We start from the raw sequence: 20930 nt of genomic DNA, 5'->3' as shown, positions 1-20930 counted from the left end.
AGTCCCGCATCGGGCTCCCTGCTCTGCAGGGAGCCTGCTTCTCCCTCTCCCACTCCCCCTGCTTGTGTTCCCTCTCTCGCTGTGTCTCTCTCTGTCAAATAAATAAATAAAATCTTTAAAAAAAAAAAAAGTCAAAGGGACCAATAAAAGCAGTACAAAAGAAAAAAAAGAGGAGCTAGTAAAATAAGGGAAGAAGAGATCAGTTATAATTGAAGGAATGAGAAACAATTTCATAGAAGGGTAGTCATATTTGAGAAGCACCTTAGAAAGTAGATCTGGGGGCTCCTGGGTGTCTCATTTGGTTAAGTGTCCGATTCTTGATTTTGGCTCAGATCAAGATCTCAGGATAGTGGGATCAAGCCCTGTATCAGGCTCCACACTGGGCATGGAACCTGCTTAAGATTCTCTCTCTCCCTCTTCCTGTGCCCCTCCCCCAAGCTCATGCGCAGATGCATGCTCAATCTCTCTCTGTCTCTGAAAGAAAGATTTAGTTTCTTTACTGTATACTGTACATTCAATCCATCACCAAATCCTGTTGTTAACACCTTTAAAATAAATTACAAATCTACCTCTTTTCCTCTGCTACCACCTTGATTCAAACCACCATCACCTGTCATGTAGACTATTGCAGGTGCCTCTTAGCGCTTCTCCCTATGTCCCTTCTGTGGTGCACTGGGTTACTATTATAGAAATACACATCCACATCCTTGCCATGTGACTTGTAATCCCTCTTAGATGGTAGAGTATATTTCTCTGCCCCAAGAGTGTTAGGTTTGGCCAAATGCCTTGCTTGAACCAATGGAAAAATAGAAGACATGACACAAGCATAAGTTTTAATTATACTTGCATGATAAGGCTTAGCCTCTTGTGTTCCGGCGATCCTCCACAAGAGTAGCAGGCGTTTTTTGTAGCTGCTGCCCCTTCACCCTCACTCCCAAAGCAACGACACACAGGGCAGGTCTTAACCCTCCTGGAGTCCAGCCTTATCAGCCTAGGACAGGTGATCCATAGTCAATCTGAAGAATATGGTTGTTTAAAAAAAAAGGTTTTGTAAGCTACTAGGATTTTGATGTTATTTGTTATGCACCAATAACTGATTGATATACACCATTTTCTTGTCAGTTTATCACTTTCCCCTTCTCTAGAGAGGAACCTCTTTTAAAAAATATAAAATCAGATCATGCACTCACTCCTAAGGTTAAACCCCATTAGTAATTTTTATTATTTAAAATCAATCTCAATTTGTTATAGGTGGCCTATAAAGTAGCCTGCCAAACTCTGTTTAGTATGCTTTAGCCCACTGATCTTCTTTTTGTTCTTTGAATCCACAAATTCACTTTTACTTTAAAGCCTTTACACTTACTACTCTTTTTGTCTGGAAAGTTCTAGAGCCTAAGTCTTTGTTCATCTGGTAGCCATTTATCCACATGTGGCTATTTAAATTTAAATTAACTAAAATTAAATAACATTAAAGATTTAGTTCCTTAGTCACACTAGCCACATTTCAAATGTTCAACAGGCACATGTGGCTAGTGGCTATCATATTTGACAGCACAGAGATAGAATGTCTCCCATCATTACAGAAAGTTTTATTGGTTATAACAAGGCGCAGTTAAAATATCACTCCTTCAGAGACACCTACCTTCACCACCTACTTAAACCAACTCTCTAGACTACTGTCTGTTCCATGACTCTATTTGGCTATACTTGTGGCATTTATCAACTATTTGAAACCATTATATTTATTTATTTATTCATCAGAATGTAGTCCCCAAGAGTGCAGGGATTTTGTTGCTTTTGCTCTCTGCTACATCCCCAGGGTCTAATAAAGAGTGGTGTTCGGTAAATAAGTTGAATAAATAAACGAAGTATTCTCAGCTGGTGGGAAGGTCAATGCTAGGGGAAGCAGAAGCATGAACAAAAGCAGAGCAGTGAGAGACCGAGAGGCACGTTTGTGGCAACACTGGGTAGGATATATTGGCTGGAACATAGAGTGTGGATTGTTAGATAAGTCTCCAAAGGTAGGCAAACTGAGACCATGTTATTGAAAGACTCATATTCTGAGCTGAGTTTGAACTTAAAACAAGATGGGGAGCCATTGACAATTTTCTTACGATAGAGAAGTTTCACGATGAGAAAGTCTTCAAGAAATTGATCTACTTGCTGTGTGGCAAGTGGATCATAGCACGGAGAGACTAGTCAGAAGGCTAACGACACAATCCGATGAAAAAAGAAAAAAAAAGTGGGCAGAGTCAAGAGTCATAGTGGTGGCCAAAACAGCACATCATATGTACTGGATGGAGAGAGGACAGTCTGGAGGACTCAGACATGACATTTTGAGCTTGAGTAACTCAACAGAACTAAAGTGAGGGAAGAGCAATGGGTTTGGAAGAAAAGATGCCAAGTTCTGTTCTTGATATATTGAACCCAAAATGTAGAGGTAGCATCTTGGGGAAAGGGTAGATATAGGGGAGAAAAAAAGGAGCAGAAGGGATCAGAGAGAGCCCCAGTGGTGCCAGTGGGGAGAACACAGCATCACAAAGCTCAGGACTCTTAGGGAGGGGTATGAAGATTCCCATAGGTGTTCAGCTCTCAGAAACAAAAACATAATACAAGTGGAATTGGTGATAAGAAATACATTATAACCCTAAAGGAACTGGTTCATCAGAATAGTCAGAGCAGAAACCATATTTTAAGGTATTCAGAATGATCTTGGAGTAAGAAAGAAAAGATAGTAAGTACAGCTTAAGTAACTTTCCCAAAGCTAATAAATACCTGGTTTCTAGACTTCACATGGACCTTTATGAGCTTTCCGTTCCCAAAGACTCCTGCTTTTTAGTGTCTGGAGTACAGATTAAATGGAAGGCTCACATTAGGTGTTTTCTGCCCTCCCTTGTAGCTGTGGCACCTCCACAGGCTTTACCAGATAGGTTAGGGATAGCTGGAGCTTATCCTGCTTGCTCGAGACAGTCTCTGCCCTAATTAACCACCTCAATGAACAAATGGAGTTTGGCACCAAGCTAAGACGAAGTACTTTGATTTAACATTTCCTTCACACATAATTTAAATCTCAGAATCTTTAAGTTTTATAATCACAGACTTGGAAAGGATATAGAAACCATCTAGTTTATTTCCTTCCCCTGTGAAAGAATGAATACACACACACGCGCGCGCGCGCTCACATATACCTCCTGCCATCCTTAGAAGCAACAGCAACAATCAATATTCTGGACCCAAAACAGAAAGGATAGCCAATTTCATGACCTCTCTGGTAGGAATGCCCTGGGAACCTTACCATCTTCCTCTGTTATGCTCAGTGGCTTCCACATTCTGTGGCTGTCTTGCCGTGGCAGCAAGTGCCCCATTGTCAGCCCTTGACTTGCACATATAATATGGTGCAGAGAAACCAGCATCTGCCTGAGGACGACTGAGTGACCCAACTTGCAAGGAATGTTTTCAGGGTCCCTCATTCTCCACTGCCTAGACCAAGATTCGCAATCTAACTTGCCCATGTGGCTGGTTTTTCACATTCCACAGGGTATCATACCCTGTCTGGCTGGCTCATTTCTAACTTTCATATTTGAGCTCAGAAGTCACCTCCTTAGAGAGGTCTTCCTTGAGCACTTAAAGTAGGTTCTCTTCTACCATAGAGATTTCTTACCACATTCTATTTTCTTTATAACCATAGTAACAATTTCTATTATTTTTTTATTTGTCAATGTACTTATTGCCTATTTCTCTATAGAACATATGCCCCATGGAGACCAGGACCATATCTATCATTATCCAGTGTTCTCTCAGTGCCTAGTAAAATGTGGAATATACAGTGATTTCTTTTACTGGCCAGATATTGCTACACAACAAAGCATCCCCATGTTTAGTGGTATATAACAGTGTTATATAACAAAGCATGTTTGGTGGTATATAACAATGAGCATTTACTATCATGTTCACAGGTCTTCAGGTCAGCTGGGACAGCTCTGCTTCAAACTTTAGCTTGTGGGTTGATAGCAGCACTTCCGTGTTTTGTATTTTTCTTTCTTTTGGGACCAGCAGGCTCTCTGAGGCATTTTTTTTTCATGGCTTCTGCTTGAAACATGCCTAACAATATCCTAGTTGCAAAAGCCAGTCACATGACCAAACATAACATTAATGGAGCAGGGAGATATACTCTTGCCAAGGAGTTTGGGGGAAGAGATGAATAATTACCAAATAATAATTGAATCTATCACAATGCTGCATAAATATCAATAACTGAATAAATGAAATCCCTCCCCTAGATCAGTTGACCTTTCTAGTTAAGCAAACCACTTTCTAATCCTTATAATCCTGTGTCTCATCAGTATTAGTTTTAGGATTTCAGTCCACTGTTAATCCATGACCTGGCAATAAAGAACCATACCACCCTGTTCTCCTTGAACAGAAACTAACTTAACTCTGCCTGTTTAACAGAGGTTAAAACCTCCTTCATTTCATCCTGGCTCTCTCTGTCCCCCTCTTCAGGCATAGGGAAGCCTTCATCCCTGCCAAAAACTAGGAGGGATGGAACCAATTAGAAGAACCTACCATCTGGTGGTGTGGGCTCATCAAATTTGCAGCCAAGATTCCTACCGGGACTGTTAAAGAGTTTGTGCACAATAGCTTGAGTGTCTGAGTAGAGCAGGAAATGTCTTGGTCACTGGGAGAGAGTATGGGTGCCTCAAAATCACCAGATATCTTAGGGCTGAGAGCCCCAGCATTCTGTCAAAGAGTAATCTATAAAGATCCCCCAGCCCACACCCATTTGGGTGGACTACACTTCCAAAAATTGTTCCATGAACACAGGTTTGCTCCTGGCTGAGCATGGATTATCAAAGTGTCCTCAGCTTTGACTCATGAACTGCCTGGATTTCAAACCTTTTGCCTGCAATGACTTCTGATCTTGCCTTACCCACCAGAATCCCTTGTAGGCTCCTCTCTTATTGGTGGCTCTTTTGTGCCTCAGCATACCGACACTTGGTCTAGTTCCAGCTTCTCCGAATTTTCCTTTCTGCAGAGAGGTACGATGGAAGAACATCTGTATTTCTTTTAATTTATTGTTATTATTATTTTCCTACTGAGGAATAGTATCCTGATTTCCTTTGGAGAACTACTCTTTCCCAATGTCCTTGTAGTCTGGCACGGGGGCTGACTGAAACTAACAGTCCGTCTGGTCCTTCTTACCACCCCAAACTCTAAGAATGGTCATGTGACTAGACCTAGACCAACCTAAAGATATCAATATCCTGTTCACCATCTCATGTTCAGAAATGAGTATGAGTCCTGATTTTTATTCAGTGACATCAGGCCCAGGACTTTTTTCTGATGAGAATGGATGGGAAAAAGAGAAGTTAAGTTCCCTTTCCATTGGACCTTCAAATGGGCAGGTAAAGGCTGGTTGTGCTGGGATCTAACAATTGAGATCTGGCATATGATATATATTGTCTGAGAATAAAGCCAACTTAGTGAAATGCTGAGACTAAAAATTCAGGGGGTATATCTCAGTCCTCATGACATTATTCAAGCTCCTGAACCTACCTGTACACAAAGTCAAAACTATGCAGTTGGTTAGATTTCTGTCACTTGCTACCAAGAGAGTCCTGATGGTTCACTGCCGAAATGGGATTGCCCTTTCTCTCTATAAGCAATAACTTCTTAAGCTAAAGACATTGGCCCACATATTTAGTCCAGCTTGTGGACTGAATCATAAGTGAAAAGGCATGCTTTCAGATTTAGCATTGTTGCATATTTGGACCCTGGGTAAACTTAGCCTTCTTGAGGTTTCAATTTTCCCCATCCACAAAATAGATTCATTCGTAGATAATGACCACCCTCATAGGAAAACACTAAAGATTAATTAGTCACATTGTACTTGTGGTGCATTTATGTTAATAGATAAGAAGCCTAGTTAATTATATTACCCTGCATTTCCCTAGCACTTCTGATTTTTCAAAGCTCCTTCATATGAGTAATGACATTTGCCTCTTTTAATAACCCTGAGAATCTGGTATTATAACCGCATATTATAAATCTGGAAACAAAAATGGGCACAAGGATTTCTCAAGGTCATATAGCAAGTCAGTACCAACACTGAACAAATTATTTCAATTTTTGTATACACTAATTATTCTATTAAATCTCATTGGAAATTGTCATACTGGTCTATAATACTCTTAAAATCAGAATAATATATACAAATGATTAAACTTTTATTGGGATGATCATCATAGCATTTTTTGTGGGAAAATATTTGGAAATAAACTAGACATTCAATAAAAGGAGACAAATTAAATAAATTGTACATATGTAAGTTGTACATAGTACAATACACTTTTAAAAAGACATTAAAAATAAATGTGTAATATTCAAACTAACATATGTAACACTGGGTAAAAAATCATGTTGTAAGACAGTAATATCAATCTATTCTTAATTTTTAAGTTGATATGTTCAGAAGAAAGATGGGAAGTTTATCCTTAGTACTGTAATTACACAAATTTTATTTTGTTTGGTGTCTATGTCCCCATGGCTTTCTATAATACCCATATCACTTTTATACACAAAATAAATGTTGTTCTTAAGAAGTTCATTTCCATCCTAAAGACTCTACATAGTGAACACACAGAAACAGTCTTAACCATTGGGTGTCAATTTCACTAGCCTCCAACTGCCTCATTAACCCCAATGCTGCCTGTATCCTCTGCGGTCTGGACCTCCCATGACCTTGGGCTTCCGTGTGCTCTTTGAACAGCGGGCTGTGACACCCCAAAGGCACAAGAGCCATCAGGGTGGAAGGAGGATCTTCAGTGCACTGCACACCTTGACTGCAGGTGCCATGGAGCAGCATAGGCCACTTGAAAGCACAAAGGGCTATGTGACCAAAGCAGCAAGCCCTGATAGCAGGGGAGCAGGCCACTGCCACGGGAGGGAAACTACAGGGTCCACACAAGAGCAGTAGACACAGCCATCCGTGGAATGAAGAAAGCCCTCCCAGCCTGCAGATGTCTAGGGATGGAACTAGACACACACAGGCCACTGCCCCTGCTCACTTCCTCTGAGAGCTCAGGTTTCTCACCTGGGGAAAAGGGAGAATAAAAGTTGCCGTCTCATCGTATTGCATTGAGTGGAAAGTGGATTTGAAATCAACCACCATTTGTTCCTTCTCATAATAACCACATGTCATTGATAGAATTATTTCCTTCACTTGAAAGAAACTGAGGTTCAGAAAAATAGAATTGACTTGTCCAAGCCATACAAGGCCTCAGTGGCACAGCCAGGCCTTGAACCAGAAATCCTTGATCTAGAAAGTGGAGTCTTGTACCTTATCTAGGACCCTTACTGACAATAGTCCAGAAAGACCCAGATTGAGCTTTTGATTGGGCTTACAACTATCACTTTCTAGCAACACTTTCTAGTTGTCATAGCCTTCCACAGGAATTTACAATGCAGCCTACTGGAACTCTCAAAACTCATAATATTAAAGCACAACCCCCATAAATGGCAGGAATTCAGGCTTATTCTCATGGCTGCCCCAATGTTACATAATACACAGCTATGCACTCATTTGTTCATTCATTCTTTCATTCAACTAGCCTCACTGAACACTATTCTGTGGTGGACACTGTGATAAGAAGCTAAAGAAATGCAGCCACTGCTCCCAAGTTGCTTAGACCAGTTGGTCAGATAAGACAAGGGTCCTGGTGACTAAACCCCAGCGCTATGTGTGACAGCTGCTCTGGGGAAGGTTCAAAGGGCCAAGGGGCAGAGGAGGAGGGTGTGAACATGGGAAAGCAAGGAAGGCTTCCTGGAGAAGGTGATACAAGGGCTAGGACTAACCAGAAGGACAGAATTTCAACAGGGGAACATGGAAGGAAAAGTTTGCGGGTGCAAGTGGAAGAAACAGCATTGAGTTGTCCAGTTTGACTGCAGATCAAGGTTCCTGCTGATGAAGTAAGTGGGGACTCCAGCTGAGTCCTCCCTTGCACGCCCAAGCTTACCAGCCCTGTGCTGGATCAGCCTCCAGTCCCCATGAGCACACCCACGAGCACACCACGGAGCACACATGACAGCTTACCCCTACACCCAGTTGTCAGCTTCCCCGTCCCCTCAGCATCTGTCCCCAGCCCTCTGCCCATCTGCCAGGCTTCATCCCAAATTGGTAACAGGAGTAAAGGCACAAAGATCATTGCTACATAGGCAGAAAGTCTTCAGGGAACATGAAAGTGGCAAAGTGCTCTTGAGCGTCTGATTCCTGGTGAGAAAACAGGAATCTGAACATGACACTTCTCTGCTTAAAACCCTTCAGTGGGCTTCCCACAGCTCTTAGGCTAAAGATCAAACCCTGTAACAGAGCCCACAAGGCCTAGCCCTTGCCATTCTTTCCAGCCCCCCACTCCCCTCATCCCTCACTTCCCCTCTTCTCAGGCTTCTGCCCAGGAAGCTTCTAGAATATGCCTCCTGTTCCAAGCACCCACATCACTAAAAGCCTTCAGTTCTCAGCTCAAACACCTATTCATCCCTGTGCCCAGAGCTGACTCCTTTGTAATATGCTTCCATTGAATCATGGCCCTTTCACTCACATCTTTATCACAACCTATAATGATATACTCATCTGTACAATTATTTGACTAATATCTTCATCTCTCACTAGCTGGTAAGCTCCATGAGCACAGGGCTGCCTTCTGTTTTCGTTCACAGTAGTAAGCGCTCCATAAATACTTGTTGAATATTGAATGAATGCACCTGAGACCCATGGGACGCTTAGTGCTCTTGCCCTGGCATACAAAATGTACCCCAGATGTATAATATGGTGGGGGAAAGTTCAGAGCTTTCCTTAGATTCTTAGTCGAACTAGTGGCTGATACAAGAGCTTCTTTTCTAAACAGTTTGTCCCTGAGTTTTCCATACACTCTCACCATAGAAATACAGCCCTAGAGGTACTTTTAGAAATCATCTGAGCTTTATTTTATAAATAAGGTTGGGGTGGTGATGCTTTTCCAAAGTCACACACAGGAATGTTTCCAGGTGATAGATAGTCCAGAATTTGAACCCATGTCTTCAAATCCCAATTCACATACTTTTCACTGCCTCAAACTTGGTGTGTGTGGGGGCGGGGGAGAGGGGGAGATATGAGGAAAGAAAGAGAGAGAGAGAACCTCTCCATTATATCAGGTTTTTTGTGCACACCTATTTCCTCTTTAAGAACCTGAGCCCCTTAAAGGGAGAATCAATGCCTAATGCATTTTATTTTCCTCTATTCCTAGTGTAATGCCTTGTCGTGATAAATGGATTTTAACTCTTGCATCAATTTCAACTCTGAGCAATTTGTTGTAGCTGCCTGGAATGCTATGATGAGAAAGAAAAAAGAAAAAAGAAAAGCAAAGCAAGGAAAGGAAAAGAAAAAAAAGGAGGGAGGGAGCAAGGAAGGAAGGAAGAAAGAAAAGAAAAAAGAAAAGAAAAGAAAAGAAAGAGGGAGGGAGGGAGGGAGGAAAAAGAAAGAAAAGAGAAAAAGAATTTAAGGCCATGTCTACATTCAGTGGGAAAGAATTCTGTAGTCAATGACTGCGGTCTCCTAGGGTGTGGAAGGGGGCAGTAATGGTACATAGGCTCCATGGAGGGCAATAATAATAAGATTTTGAAGGAATGGACAAATGAATGAATCTTAACCATTTATCTTGAGTGTCTGAGAGGAGAACAGTAATCTCACTGATCTCAGAGTCTTCAAACTAGTCAGACGAAGCAATGTTCACAAACCTCAGCACAAAGAAGCTTATGATTATCAATATTATAAAAAAAAATGCAGAGTGAAAAACAGACTCAAGTTGATGCCTGCATGTCTTAAAGTGAAGGCATGGGTGAAGATGGAGAAGCCACAGTCAGATTTGTAACATCCACCAGAGAAACACAGACATCTACCATTTAACTGAGAGCACAGGGTGGATGCAAGAGACCACCTCTGAACTCTCCACCTCACAACCATGAACACACGCTCCACCTTTCAGGGCCTGCGCAACCTCCCCAGGAGTCTTGCTTATTATCCACAGCCATGCTCTGCCTCAGAAGTCTTAGCTCTTAACCCTGAATCATAAACTTCATTGGGGCACTTCTTGGGTTGGACTCTTCTACTGCTCTTTTTCTTTTCTATGTCCCTAGAGTAATGCATTTTGGAAGTGGGAAAGCCCACTGAGTTTTGGGAGTCCCCAAAGCTGACTTCAAATATTGGCTCAGCCCTTCTCCACTGTAGAATATGGGGAAGACACTTACTCTTGCTCAGTCTCCATAGCATCATCTACAAAATGGGGATAATGATTTTTCAGGATTGTTATAAAACTCAAAGACAACATATGTGAAGTTATCTGTCACATGGTAGGTCTCTGAAATGATCTTTGTTTACCCAGCACCAGCTGGTCTTCTCTTCATTACTACGTACAAATTTTTTGAGAGCAAAAGTTATACACCTTTTGTGTCCTCTACTATTAGTTATTAGAGTGAAGAAGAGATATTATTTGAATGAAATAATGAAATGACAGGTGCTGAAGGATATAAATTAGGTGTGAGCAGACTGGGCAAGCCCCGTAATTTTGTTACACTGGCCATATGTACAAAAGGGAGTGCTGAAGACTTGGGTAAACTTGAGAGTTTATGCCTTACGCTTAAGGAGGACAGCACTGGGGCACCTGGGTGGCTCAGTCGGTTAAGTGTCTGACTTCAGCTCAGATCATGATCTCAGCGTCCTGGGACAGAGTCCCACATTGGTTTCCCTGCTCAGCAGGGGAGCCTGCTTCTCCCTCTTCCCCTGCCCCTCCCCCTGCTCGTGCTGTCTCTCTCAAATAAATTAAGTCTTTAAAAAAAAAAAAAGAGGGGCGCCTGGGTGGCTTAGTTGGTGAAGCATCCGCCTTCAGCTCAGGTCATGGTCCCAGGGTCCTGGGATCGAGTCCCATGTCTGGCTCCCTGCTTGGCAGAAAGCCTGCTTCTCTCTTCCCACTCCCCTTGCTTGTGTTCCCTCTCTCGCTCTCTCTGTCAAATAAATAAATAAAATCTTTTAAAAAAAAAAAAGAGGACAGCCCTTCTCAGCTCTAGATAAGAGAAGTTTAGCAGGAATGTAGGTCCAGGGTTGCCTGATGCCCTGTTTTTTTTTAGAGAAGCCAGAAATCTGGATTTTTATGCCATATTTTAAAAAGCACTGTGCATTTTAAATTCACTGGACTATTAGTCTGCAACTCTAAAAATGATGAGGGACTCTTAGGCAAGAGCTAAGATGCCATCTGTCTGCTATCCACACCTAAAGTCTGGCTAGATCCTCCTTGGGCTTCCTGAGTGGGTCTATAACAGAGGGAAACCCACTATAATTAGGCAACTGGCCCCCACCTGATTGCCATTTAGGCTCTCAGCATCTTGGTGTTTTTTTTTTTTTTCAAGATTTTATTTATTTATTTGAGAGAGAGAGCACGAGTGGGGAGAGGGCAGGGGTGATGGACAGGGAAAGAATCTCCAGTAGACCCCATGCTGAGCATGGAGCCCAATGCAGGGCTTGATCCCACAACCTTGAGACTATGACCTGAGCCCAAACCAAGACTTGGAGGTTTAACCAGCTGAGCCACCCAGGCGCCCCGGCTCTCAGCATCTTTATGCTGTGTGATTCCCTGACTCCTGGAGATATTTGTTCATTTGTATTAGGGGTATAGCCCTTTGCTGGGTGTTCTCAGCAACACTGAACAATAGATACATGACCTTTCTGGACAGTGTTTCACATTCTGGTGGTAGAGTTGACCTATAAACATACATCAAGGCAACAATGCAGGACAAACCAACTGGGGCTTGAAAACACAATGCTTCCAGGAGCCAGGCAGCTAAATAAAATGAGAGAAATGGGCTGGTTGGGAAAGAAACCATCTAGATGGAATACTCCCACCTCTATCCTAGCAAATTAGGGCCACAGAGATGTGAGATCCAATATTGCCACATCTTTTAAAATTTCAAAGAGACCTAAGATACCCAAATTTTGATGTGAAATTCCATGATTCTCAAATATTGTGCTGCACCTAGCTTATGGATGGCCATTTGGGGACTCCTTCTGCAGTATTGCACAAATGGATGAGAGGCCCAGCCTGGAATGCCACAAGAGGCCAGAGCAAAAGAGTAACACAGTAAAGTTATCCTCTTTTCCTTTGCATCTGTCATTCCCTCTGCCCAGAACACACTTGCTTCACCCCCTTCTTCCCCCTTACCTCATCTTCCTGGAAAGCTTCTGTTTATCATTGAGACTCAATTCTACCACCACCCTCTGAGAGGTCACGCCCACTCCTTAGGGCATCTCTAACACTCCCTACAAATTGCTGTTCCAACACAACATTGTATTTTAATTTTCTCTTTACAGGACGGTCAGCCTCACTAGGGATAAAGTCCTACAGGCAGGGAAGATGTCTTAACTTTTGTCTGTACGTCTGTGCTTAATACCATGTCTGGACTTGATTAAGGGCTCAAACATGCTTGCTAAGGGAATGGAAAGCTTTTTAGATTAAAGCGTTTCTCAAAGTGTGATCCCCATACCAACTACTACGGAATCCCCGCAGGGCCAGCTCTTGAATATTCTTACTCATTAAGTCCAGAATCCATCCCTGAGTCTTGCTTTAAATAAGCTCCCTGGGTGAATTTTATATGCACTGAAGACTGAGGTCCTCCTGGCTAAACTGTAACCCCCCCTAGGAAAAAGATGGTGTCTTCTTTGTTGGCCATTATATTCCTAGAACCTGGTATGGCACTAGGAATAAAGTTAGGCATTTGGCATATATGTGCAGCATGAATGAATGAAAAGGTAAGAATTAAGTTGTAACTGCACCTCACACCTCTAACAGAAACCCCAATCTGCATCTCATCCATCCCTTTATTTATACCTACCACAAAGGCACCAAGATAGGCTGAATAGCTGGTCAGTAACTACTATCTCTATGGACAGTCTCCTCAACTCCTGCCCCTCTAGGCTTGGACGAGTGCTCAGAGGAGAACATAAGGCATTTGCCGATTCAATGATTTTATCCCTTAATGACTGCAGACAAGGAAAGCAAGGAAGCTTGAATGCAAAAAAACATACAGAACTCTCATCTTGGCTACTGGTGTTAGCAGTACTCCTCTTCCATCTTCCCTGCATCCCCTACCCTACAAGCATCACTTTGCCTCTGGAATCCCTGATGCCAAGACTTCCAGCAGGAATAGCTCCTGTTACACTTCCTCTCCCTTCCCTTCTCTACCCTCTGGTGGAGGGACAGTGAATAGCAAAATGGGCTGGAAAAAAGATCAAATAACAGCAAAAATTATGAAAAACAAGTATTTAGTGAGGTGCCTGGGTGGTTCAGTCAGTTGGGCGTCCTGCTCTTGATTTCGGCTCAGGTCATGATCTCAGGGTCCTGGGATCAAGCCGTGTGTAGGGCTCCATGCTCAGTGGGGAGTCTGCTTGAGATTCTCTCTCCCTCTGCCCCTCCCCCTATGCACACACTCTCTCTAAATAAATAAATAAAATTCAAAAAAAAAAGAAAGAAAAACAAATATTTAGTTATTTTCTGGAGGTAAGACTGAGGCGGTTAATTTAAGGTAACTACTAGTCCAGATTTCAAAAGAGCACATGAAATTAAACCTGAATAAGATGCTTTTCTTGGTTTTCCATAAATGATTAGTTAATGTAGCCCACCGAAAACCTGTCTACTGTCTTTGACATTTTTTACTCAATTCAAATCGGTAATGAGTACAGATGTACTCACTGTACAAATGTACAGTTTTCCTAAACCAACGAACCATAGAGAACATAGCCCCAAAAGGTTTCCTGGCCTCATATTAAAGCTAACAGAGAATCTTCCAGGCAGGCTGGGAATTACAATGCTTCTACTGCCACCCAAATTGCCCAGTACTGGCTCTGATCTTGGAGTTAAAGAGAAAAAAATAAAGATCTAAGCACAAGATAGTATTATTGCTTCTGAGACAATCCCCACAGCAACATTCCCCACTGGACCAAAAGCTACTTGAAAGCAAGGTCCTTTTATCATCTCTGTTTTCCCAGGGTCCATCTCAGTTCATAGCATTGAAGAAACATTTAAAGAATGACCAAATTAATAGAAACCTGTACACTGGTATATGGCAGGAATCAAGTTCAAGAACCCAGATACATTCACTCCAGGTTCACTAACCACAATGGATAACACTGTGTATCGTATTTCAATCTCCCCAGTAAATGGCCAACAACCCTATCACAGATCAAGTGTTAGGTAGTTAACAATACAGAAGCACCACCTTTTGCCACTGAACATTTCCTATTTTTTTTGTCTTTTATTATCTTGTCCTGCCAGTCAACATCTTGACACTAGGACAGCAGTTAACATCTCATTCCATCAAGCTCTGCTGTAGACAATTCTCAGCAGTATGAGTGAATATGCACACCAGCCATTTATTTTTCCTGATTCCTTAAGCAAGTAATCCTTCTTGAGTAATGGACCCCTTTGAGAGTATGACAAAAGCTATGGAGTATGACAAAAGCTATGGAGCCGCTCCTCAGTAAATAAATTAGCATATGCATATAAATGCAAAATATTATGCATAATCATAGGCGGTTTTTAGATATGTTGATGCCCACACCCAAATCCTCCCTTCAAAGACCCTAGTCTAAGCCATATCAAAAGGAATGGAGGTTACCTATTCAACATTATTCAGCTTTCCAGGGAGATGGTTTCACAGAACACAGACCTCAACAATTAAAACTCCAGCTCTTTTTTAAGGATAGTGAGTAACACAGTAGACAAGATTTTCAACCTCAGCACTACCAAAATGCAAAATTGCTATTTTATTTATTCAATGGGCCACTCCTGTGTAAAATCACAGCTATAATTTGAAGCACTATAAGCTTTTCTCCTTAGGTGCTTTATCAAGCCACTGCCTTAAAAGTCTCCGAAAACTCCCTTTTGCTTCTTGGGTAATCTAAGCAGAATTGATCAGACTACCATAAGAAACAGTATATCTATCACAGTGCCAGGAACATGGACTGTGGGATCACAGGACCACCATTTACTTCTTGGGCAACCCTGGGCAAGTTATATAACTTGGTGCAGCCTCAGTTTCCTAAATAGAAGGTAACATAGTGCCCCCCCTAAGGTGCCTGTGAGGATTAAATCAGCTAACACATGAAAATTAGTGCATTGCATGGGCCTTTGTGATGCTCAATAAGTGATAATAAATGCTAATATAACTGTCTATAAAATACTTGTCATAGTTCTCAACACACAGTAAATCCTCAATAAGTGGAATCTGGTATAATTGTAATTCTTGGAATTTGTATGAACATTATCTTATATTATAAGTGGTCTTAGGGATAGGGAGAATTCCAAATTCTCAGTATGAGCTTTCTATGCATAATGCACATTCTGTTCAAACCACTGAGAGCCTACCATGAGGGAATGTGGGAAAGAGATGAAGGAAATGTGATCTATGTCTTTGACTATGCAAAGCTCAGAAGTCACCAAGTCCACAGGGGCACACAAAGCCTTTGGTGCCAATTTAATCCAGTTCGGGGTCTCCAATTGTTCTTGCCCATTCAGCTCACACCTCCATTCCATAAATTCCCACTTGAGCTTAATCCCTGAAGGGAAAATGTCCCTACTGATTAATTTTTATGCTTCCATCTGTCATCAAATAGCAATCATGCAACCACACAGATCTCCTTTTCAGTCTTAGTTGTCAGAAAAACTCAAAATGGTGTTTGTTGCTCATATTTTCTTATGTATTCAATTCATATGTCAGAGACTTCTCTCTTCCTTTTCCTTCTCGAGGTCACCTCTCAAAGGCCATCCAACAAACTATGTCTTAAGCAATCAATCACTTCAAAGCATTTTGGAAATAATCAAGGCACCAACTTTACAATAGTTACGGGCCATTTCCCAAAGTGGGGAACCGGACAGACAACTTGTCACATATCCTTTCTAATCAAATACAGGTATATTTTCTCCTTTTAACTTGTGCACAGGAAAGGCATAAGCATCTTAAACCACATTTCCCAAGTCAGAAACTTTAATTCTGTATCTCTCAGAAGTTTCTCATGTGTGAAACTCTCTCAGCTGAAGAAGAAAACCTTTGCCAAGGTAGGAAAGAGGCAGTCAACCCAAGCGCCCATCGTACTGGCATTTAAAGTTAGCTGACAGTGAAAAAGCAGACCCATTTTCTAAAGCATTCCAGGATCTAAAATACCAACTGATAGAATCACTCAAAAGGCCCTGGAAATTTTTCTTGGAGGGCTTTATCTTATGAAGATGAATGACAACTCAAGTGGTTTTTGCAACACTACCACCCACTCACAGGCCGTCCTTTCATTGGTCGATCGCAGAAAGGAATGTCAGGAATAGCAGCGATTACTTACATCTATAGGTCATCTCAAAGCTGTCGCTGATGTTCACAATATCAATCTGGGGGAGCAGCTTTGGGGGCTCTGTGAGTTGTGACAAAGCAAATCTAAAAGCAGCATGTTCCTGTGACTGCTGGTTTGGAAATAATCCCCCTACGAGGAAAGAAAATGCAACATGTTGTCTGGGTTAGAGGCAGGTTTAATCCCCCAACAGCCCACCTCAGATGGGCCCTTTTCTTCTCTCCATGCCAAACCCACTAGTTGTAGCCTTCAGTGGTGGGGAGGGGAGTTCAAATAGACTCAAGTGGACATGGAGGCTTAAACTTCCACAGATGAGCTTTTATGTGACAAGGGCCTCTACCACTCTGCCCAAACATTTGGTTGTTCATTCCGCAACCCAGATCAGGTCAGAGAAAACAGGAGAACGGCATTTCTCTTCCTCCTCCCTCCTGCAACCATCCAGGTGGCCTAAGCTCTTGTGTGCATGTAAACCCTCGTTGTGTCTAATTTTTCCTGTACTGGACCCATTCCTCACTACAAAGCCTTACAGGAAGTAGTAGTAACAAATGTTGCAGGGGGAAGTCTAGCACTGGGACCCTGTGGGCTTCTTCAACACTGTCACCCTTTGCTTTGACATTTTTGGTCTTTGACCTGGCAAGACCTGAATGCAATTTAACTATTCTATCACCTCTGAGGTATATTATTCATTTCTTCTGAAAACCCTGGATTTTTACAAACAGTATTCTGCTTCCTCTTTGACACTCATGATCCCAGCTACCTAGGAATGGCTTGTTACATAAGAGATTGCCCTGGTGTATATTTGCATGGTAGAACCCTGGACTTCAAGGATGTGGGGGTTTAAGAATGTCAAGAGGGTATGAACATTCTATTCTAGTGAAAAGCATAACAAAGGTGCCTGTTGGGGCAAGAGTACATGGCCTACCTTTGTATTTACTGTGGACATGTAAAATGAAATTAAATTCCATTTCTACGGATTAGAATCAGCTACTTCCAGAGACTGAACTATAATGAATGTTTACATAGAAGCTTATTTCAGATTCAACAGGAATCACAGTCCCAACATAATGTACTTATAACTTCTTATACAGTTGGTATGTGTTTGTTTTTAAGAACCAATAAATGGACTGTAAAGCTTTTATTAGCTATTGTACAAGTAGAATCAAGTACTACCTGATGGCGGTGATATTTTCAGCATTTGTTCTGGAATTTAATGTTTCAACCTTTTATTTGAAAACAAATAATGGTTCTCCCAGTTGAACAAATAAGTTGGGGCTAAATACGATGGAAAATCTGCAGAGATACACGGGCGAACATATCACATACACGTACACAAAACACAAACCACCTCCACGCGTTTATACCCATAGTGCTATACACAAATACACTTGGAGAAAGCAAGTCCACATATCTCAAGACAAGCATTTCCAATCAGCAAAGTATGGGCAATGCATCAGTACCAACATAAACAACGCCACACATAAGAGAAAGTGATTTACACATGTTCATATGCCTCCATTTTAAAGAGTAAAAACAAAAAACTCCTGCTGGATTCTGATGCTCCACCCTCCCTCCCCACCCCCCAGATGACCACACCCCAAACACTTCGTTGTCCCCTGCCTCCTCCGTAATGAATGAAAGAGAGGGGTGGGGGTGGGGCGGTAGGCGGCTACAGATGGGGCTGCAAAGGAAGCGTCTCCCGAGGCAGGAAGTTTTGTTTTGCGTGTAAGACACTAACACAGACCCACTTCAGAATATAGTTTAACAGGTGTCAGGAAACAAAGCAAGTTACTCCACGGCGGTTCCAACCACCCTGGGAGCCAGCGTGCTGGAGAGGCCGAAAGAGCCTGGTACTGCAGGGCTCGTGTGCCCAGCAAAATAGGACCTGTACCATATGCCCCCACAAATACACACTCACACAAAGAACACAAACTACCAGTAACAGGAACTTTCCCTAGTGGAGCTATGTCCCCATGAGGGAGAGAAAACAGAACCCAAACCATCCAAGATGCCTCTGAGCAAAGCCGCCAGCTCCATTCCGGGTCACACACAGCACTGGAACGCTGGTCACACTGGAGCCCCGAGCCCTTGTGGACACATTGTTACTGGTGTTATTGCTCCTATTGTTTTGCTTTCACCCATTATTATGAGGAGGAGCAGTATCTATCAGCTGCCCCACAAATACAGGGAGGGTGAGGGGTCCTTTTAGAAGCATGACAACCAAGAGGGGGAAATGGGGGACAAAAAGCATGTTGAAACCTGCCTCTAAGTTGAGAGGATAGAGCCTAGTGATGGGGACAGCTAAGAGGAGGGAAGGGAAACGTGTCTGTGTGTGTTTGTATGTATAAAAGGTAGACAATGTCTGTGGATGGAACATCTAAGAGGAGGGGGTAAGGAAAGGAAGAAAGGCAGACTACGAAGTTCTGGAATCGGGGGATTGGGGACCACCAGCCCAGCATGGCAGACAGCAGACAGAAGGCAGCTGGGGGCGTCCAGCGCAGGAATGAGAGCCCCCCTTGACTTAGAGTGGGGGCCTCCTGGCATTATGTCAGGGGCTGCAATAAACCCAGCACCCTACACTCCTTCTTTCAGAGGGTCTCTTTCCCCTCCCCCAGCCAAGAAATCATCTCCTCAGTCAGTTAAATACATATGTGCATATTTAATACCTAACCACACACAGAAATACACCACACATATTTATATAAATAAATGAAATCAGGCACCATCTATCAAGCAATGGAGTGAACTCCTTTAAACACCCACCACCTCTCTCCTCCTCCTCGCTACAGCCTGAATTTTCTTTCTTTCAAAGCAGTGGTTCCTCCATTTCACATGCTCATGCCTGGAGTGTGAGTGGTGTGTGTGGATCTGTGTTTGTATGTGTATGTGTGTGCACGCTTCCCTCTGCCCCTCATCTGATCAAGAGAAGCCCCCTCCCCAGCTGGTAGTCCAAGTCTGCCTTCCATCATCACCCAGCTTTCTATCCAAGCACAGTCCCTAGCGGGGGGAGGGGGGTTTGGGGGACACAGACAACCCTCCCCCAAAAAACCCCTGCCAGACCCAGAAAGTCCCTCCCCAGGCTGCCCCTCTCACTCACCGATCTGGATATTGTTGGGGAAATTGGCACCTACTACCGCGCCTAGGAAACCGGTGCAGAAGAAGGCAAAAATGTGCTGCATATTCCTTTTTGCATTGGCGAAAAAGAAGCCCAGGTCCAGTCATAGATTTGGTATTTCCCCCCCTTCCCTTGATTCCTCTCTGTTCTGCCTGTTCTTTTCCTCCTGCAGTTCCTGCCTTCCTTGCTGCTTCCTTCTTTCCTTCTGGGAGGTTTGTCTGTTTCCCTTGGAATCGGAGCACTTAAACGGCAGCGTTAACACCAACTGACAGCCAGATTAACTGAGCACAGAAAAGAGAAGCCCGTCCTCATGCTGGCGGAGCGCTTGCTCCCCCTCTCCTCTCTCCTCTCGCAGCCTGCCTCTCTCTCCCTCCCTTGCTCTCGGTCTCCCCCTCACACTCACACAGGCTGCAAGCTCGGGTGGCGCTAATACCCAACCGAGCCAGCTCAAGTTCACGGCTGACCTCCTCTCCCTACCACCCCGTCTCCCAGTCCTCACCTTCTCCTCCTCTCTGTGTGTGCAGATGGGGAGTGGAGGGGGCTTGGGGGGGATGATACAGGGAGCCTGGTCCTGAAAGGAACAACCCCGTCCCCATCACCCTCCCCCGCCTCCCCCAGTTCTCTCTGCCCCATCCCCCAGCTCCCAGCCCCACAGATGCTACTGGAAATGTGGGTTCAGCTGTAAGTCAGTAGGTGGCAGGGGGTCCCCACAATAGTCCTCCAACCACCCGCTGCTTGATCTAGGTCACTTCTTTTAGGAGCGCACGGGCTGTGCTGGATATATCTCCTGCACTCCACTGGCCCAATTATTCCTACAACTAATTCCTAAGGGGGAAGACCCTAGAAATCCCTCCTAGGAGCTTTTAAAGGAAAATAAAGGCTTTTCCTCCCTAATGGGAGGAATGACAGAAAGGCAAACCAGAGGGTCTGGAGTGATTGGCAGGTGCCTCGGCTTGGACATTTGGCAGTCCCTGTCTGCTTTTACAAGTGGAATTGGTGGTCCCTTCTGAATCCTAGGCGTTTAAAACGGGCCCCCTTCCCACTTTCCCTGCATGCCACTGGAGTCTATAGCATCAGAATCGTGTGGGTGTACAACAAAGGTTAAGGATACTTAGAACAATTACATGAGTCATTTTGCAGGGGTTCTAGTGAGAAGATTCAGGCTTCTTTCAGTTATCTCTGGATGCTGGTCATGCCCAATGTAAATCATTTTTTTTTTTTTAAGATTTTATTTATTTATTTGAGAGAGAGAGAATGAGAGACAGAGAGCATGAGAGGGAGGAGGGTCAGAGGGAGAAGCAGACTCCCTGCCGAGCAGGGAGCCCGATGCGGGACTCGATCCCGGGACTCCAGGATCATGACCTGAGCCGAAGGCAGTCGCTTAACCAACTGAGCCACCCA

At 43.3% G+C, this 20930-nt stretch overlaps 1 protein-coding gene across 2 annotated transcripts in view; it reads right to left on the bottom strand.

Moving 5' to 3' along the window:
- Window positions 1-20053, bottom strand: part of GRIA1 (glutamate ionotropic receptor AMPA type subunit 1) — a 297774-nt gene extending 277721 nt beyond the window's left edge. Inside the window, exons 1-2 of one of the 2 annotated variants that reach the window (XM_081826209.1) lie at window positions 19512-20053; window positions 16412-16549 (exon numbers count right to left, since the gene is read on the bottom strand). In XM_081826209.1, the coding sequence (XP_081682335.1) occupies window positions 16412-16549; window positions 19512-19593 (220 nt within the window). In that variant the 5' untranslated portion in view covers window positions 19594-20053. The remainder of the gene's footprint in view (window positions 1-16411; window positions 16550-19511) is intronic. The other variant, XM_081826208.1, reaches the window with a different exon arrangement.
- Window positions 20054-20930: the final 877 nt, after the last annotated feature.

This window comes from Leptonychotes weddellii, chromosome 7 (genome assembly GCF_054177405.1).
Source record: "Leptonychotes weddellii isolate Sample4059 chromosome 7, ASM5417740v2, whole genome shotgun sequence".
Taxonomy (NCBI): Eukaryota; Metazoa; Chordata; class Mammalia; order Carnivora; family Phocidae; genus Leptonychotes; species Leptonychotes weddellii.
Note: the sequence above shows the minus strand (reverse complement) of the source record. Positions and strands in the feature narration are given on the sequence as shown.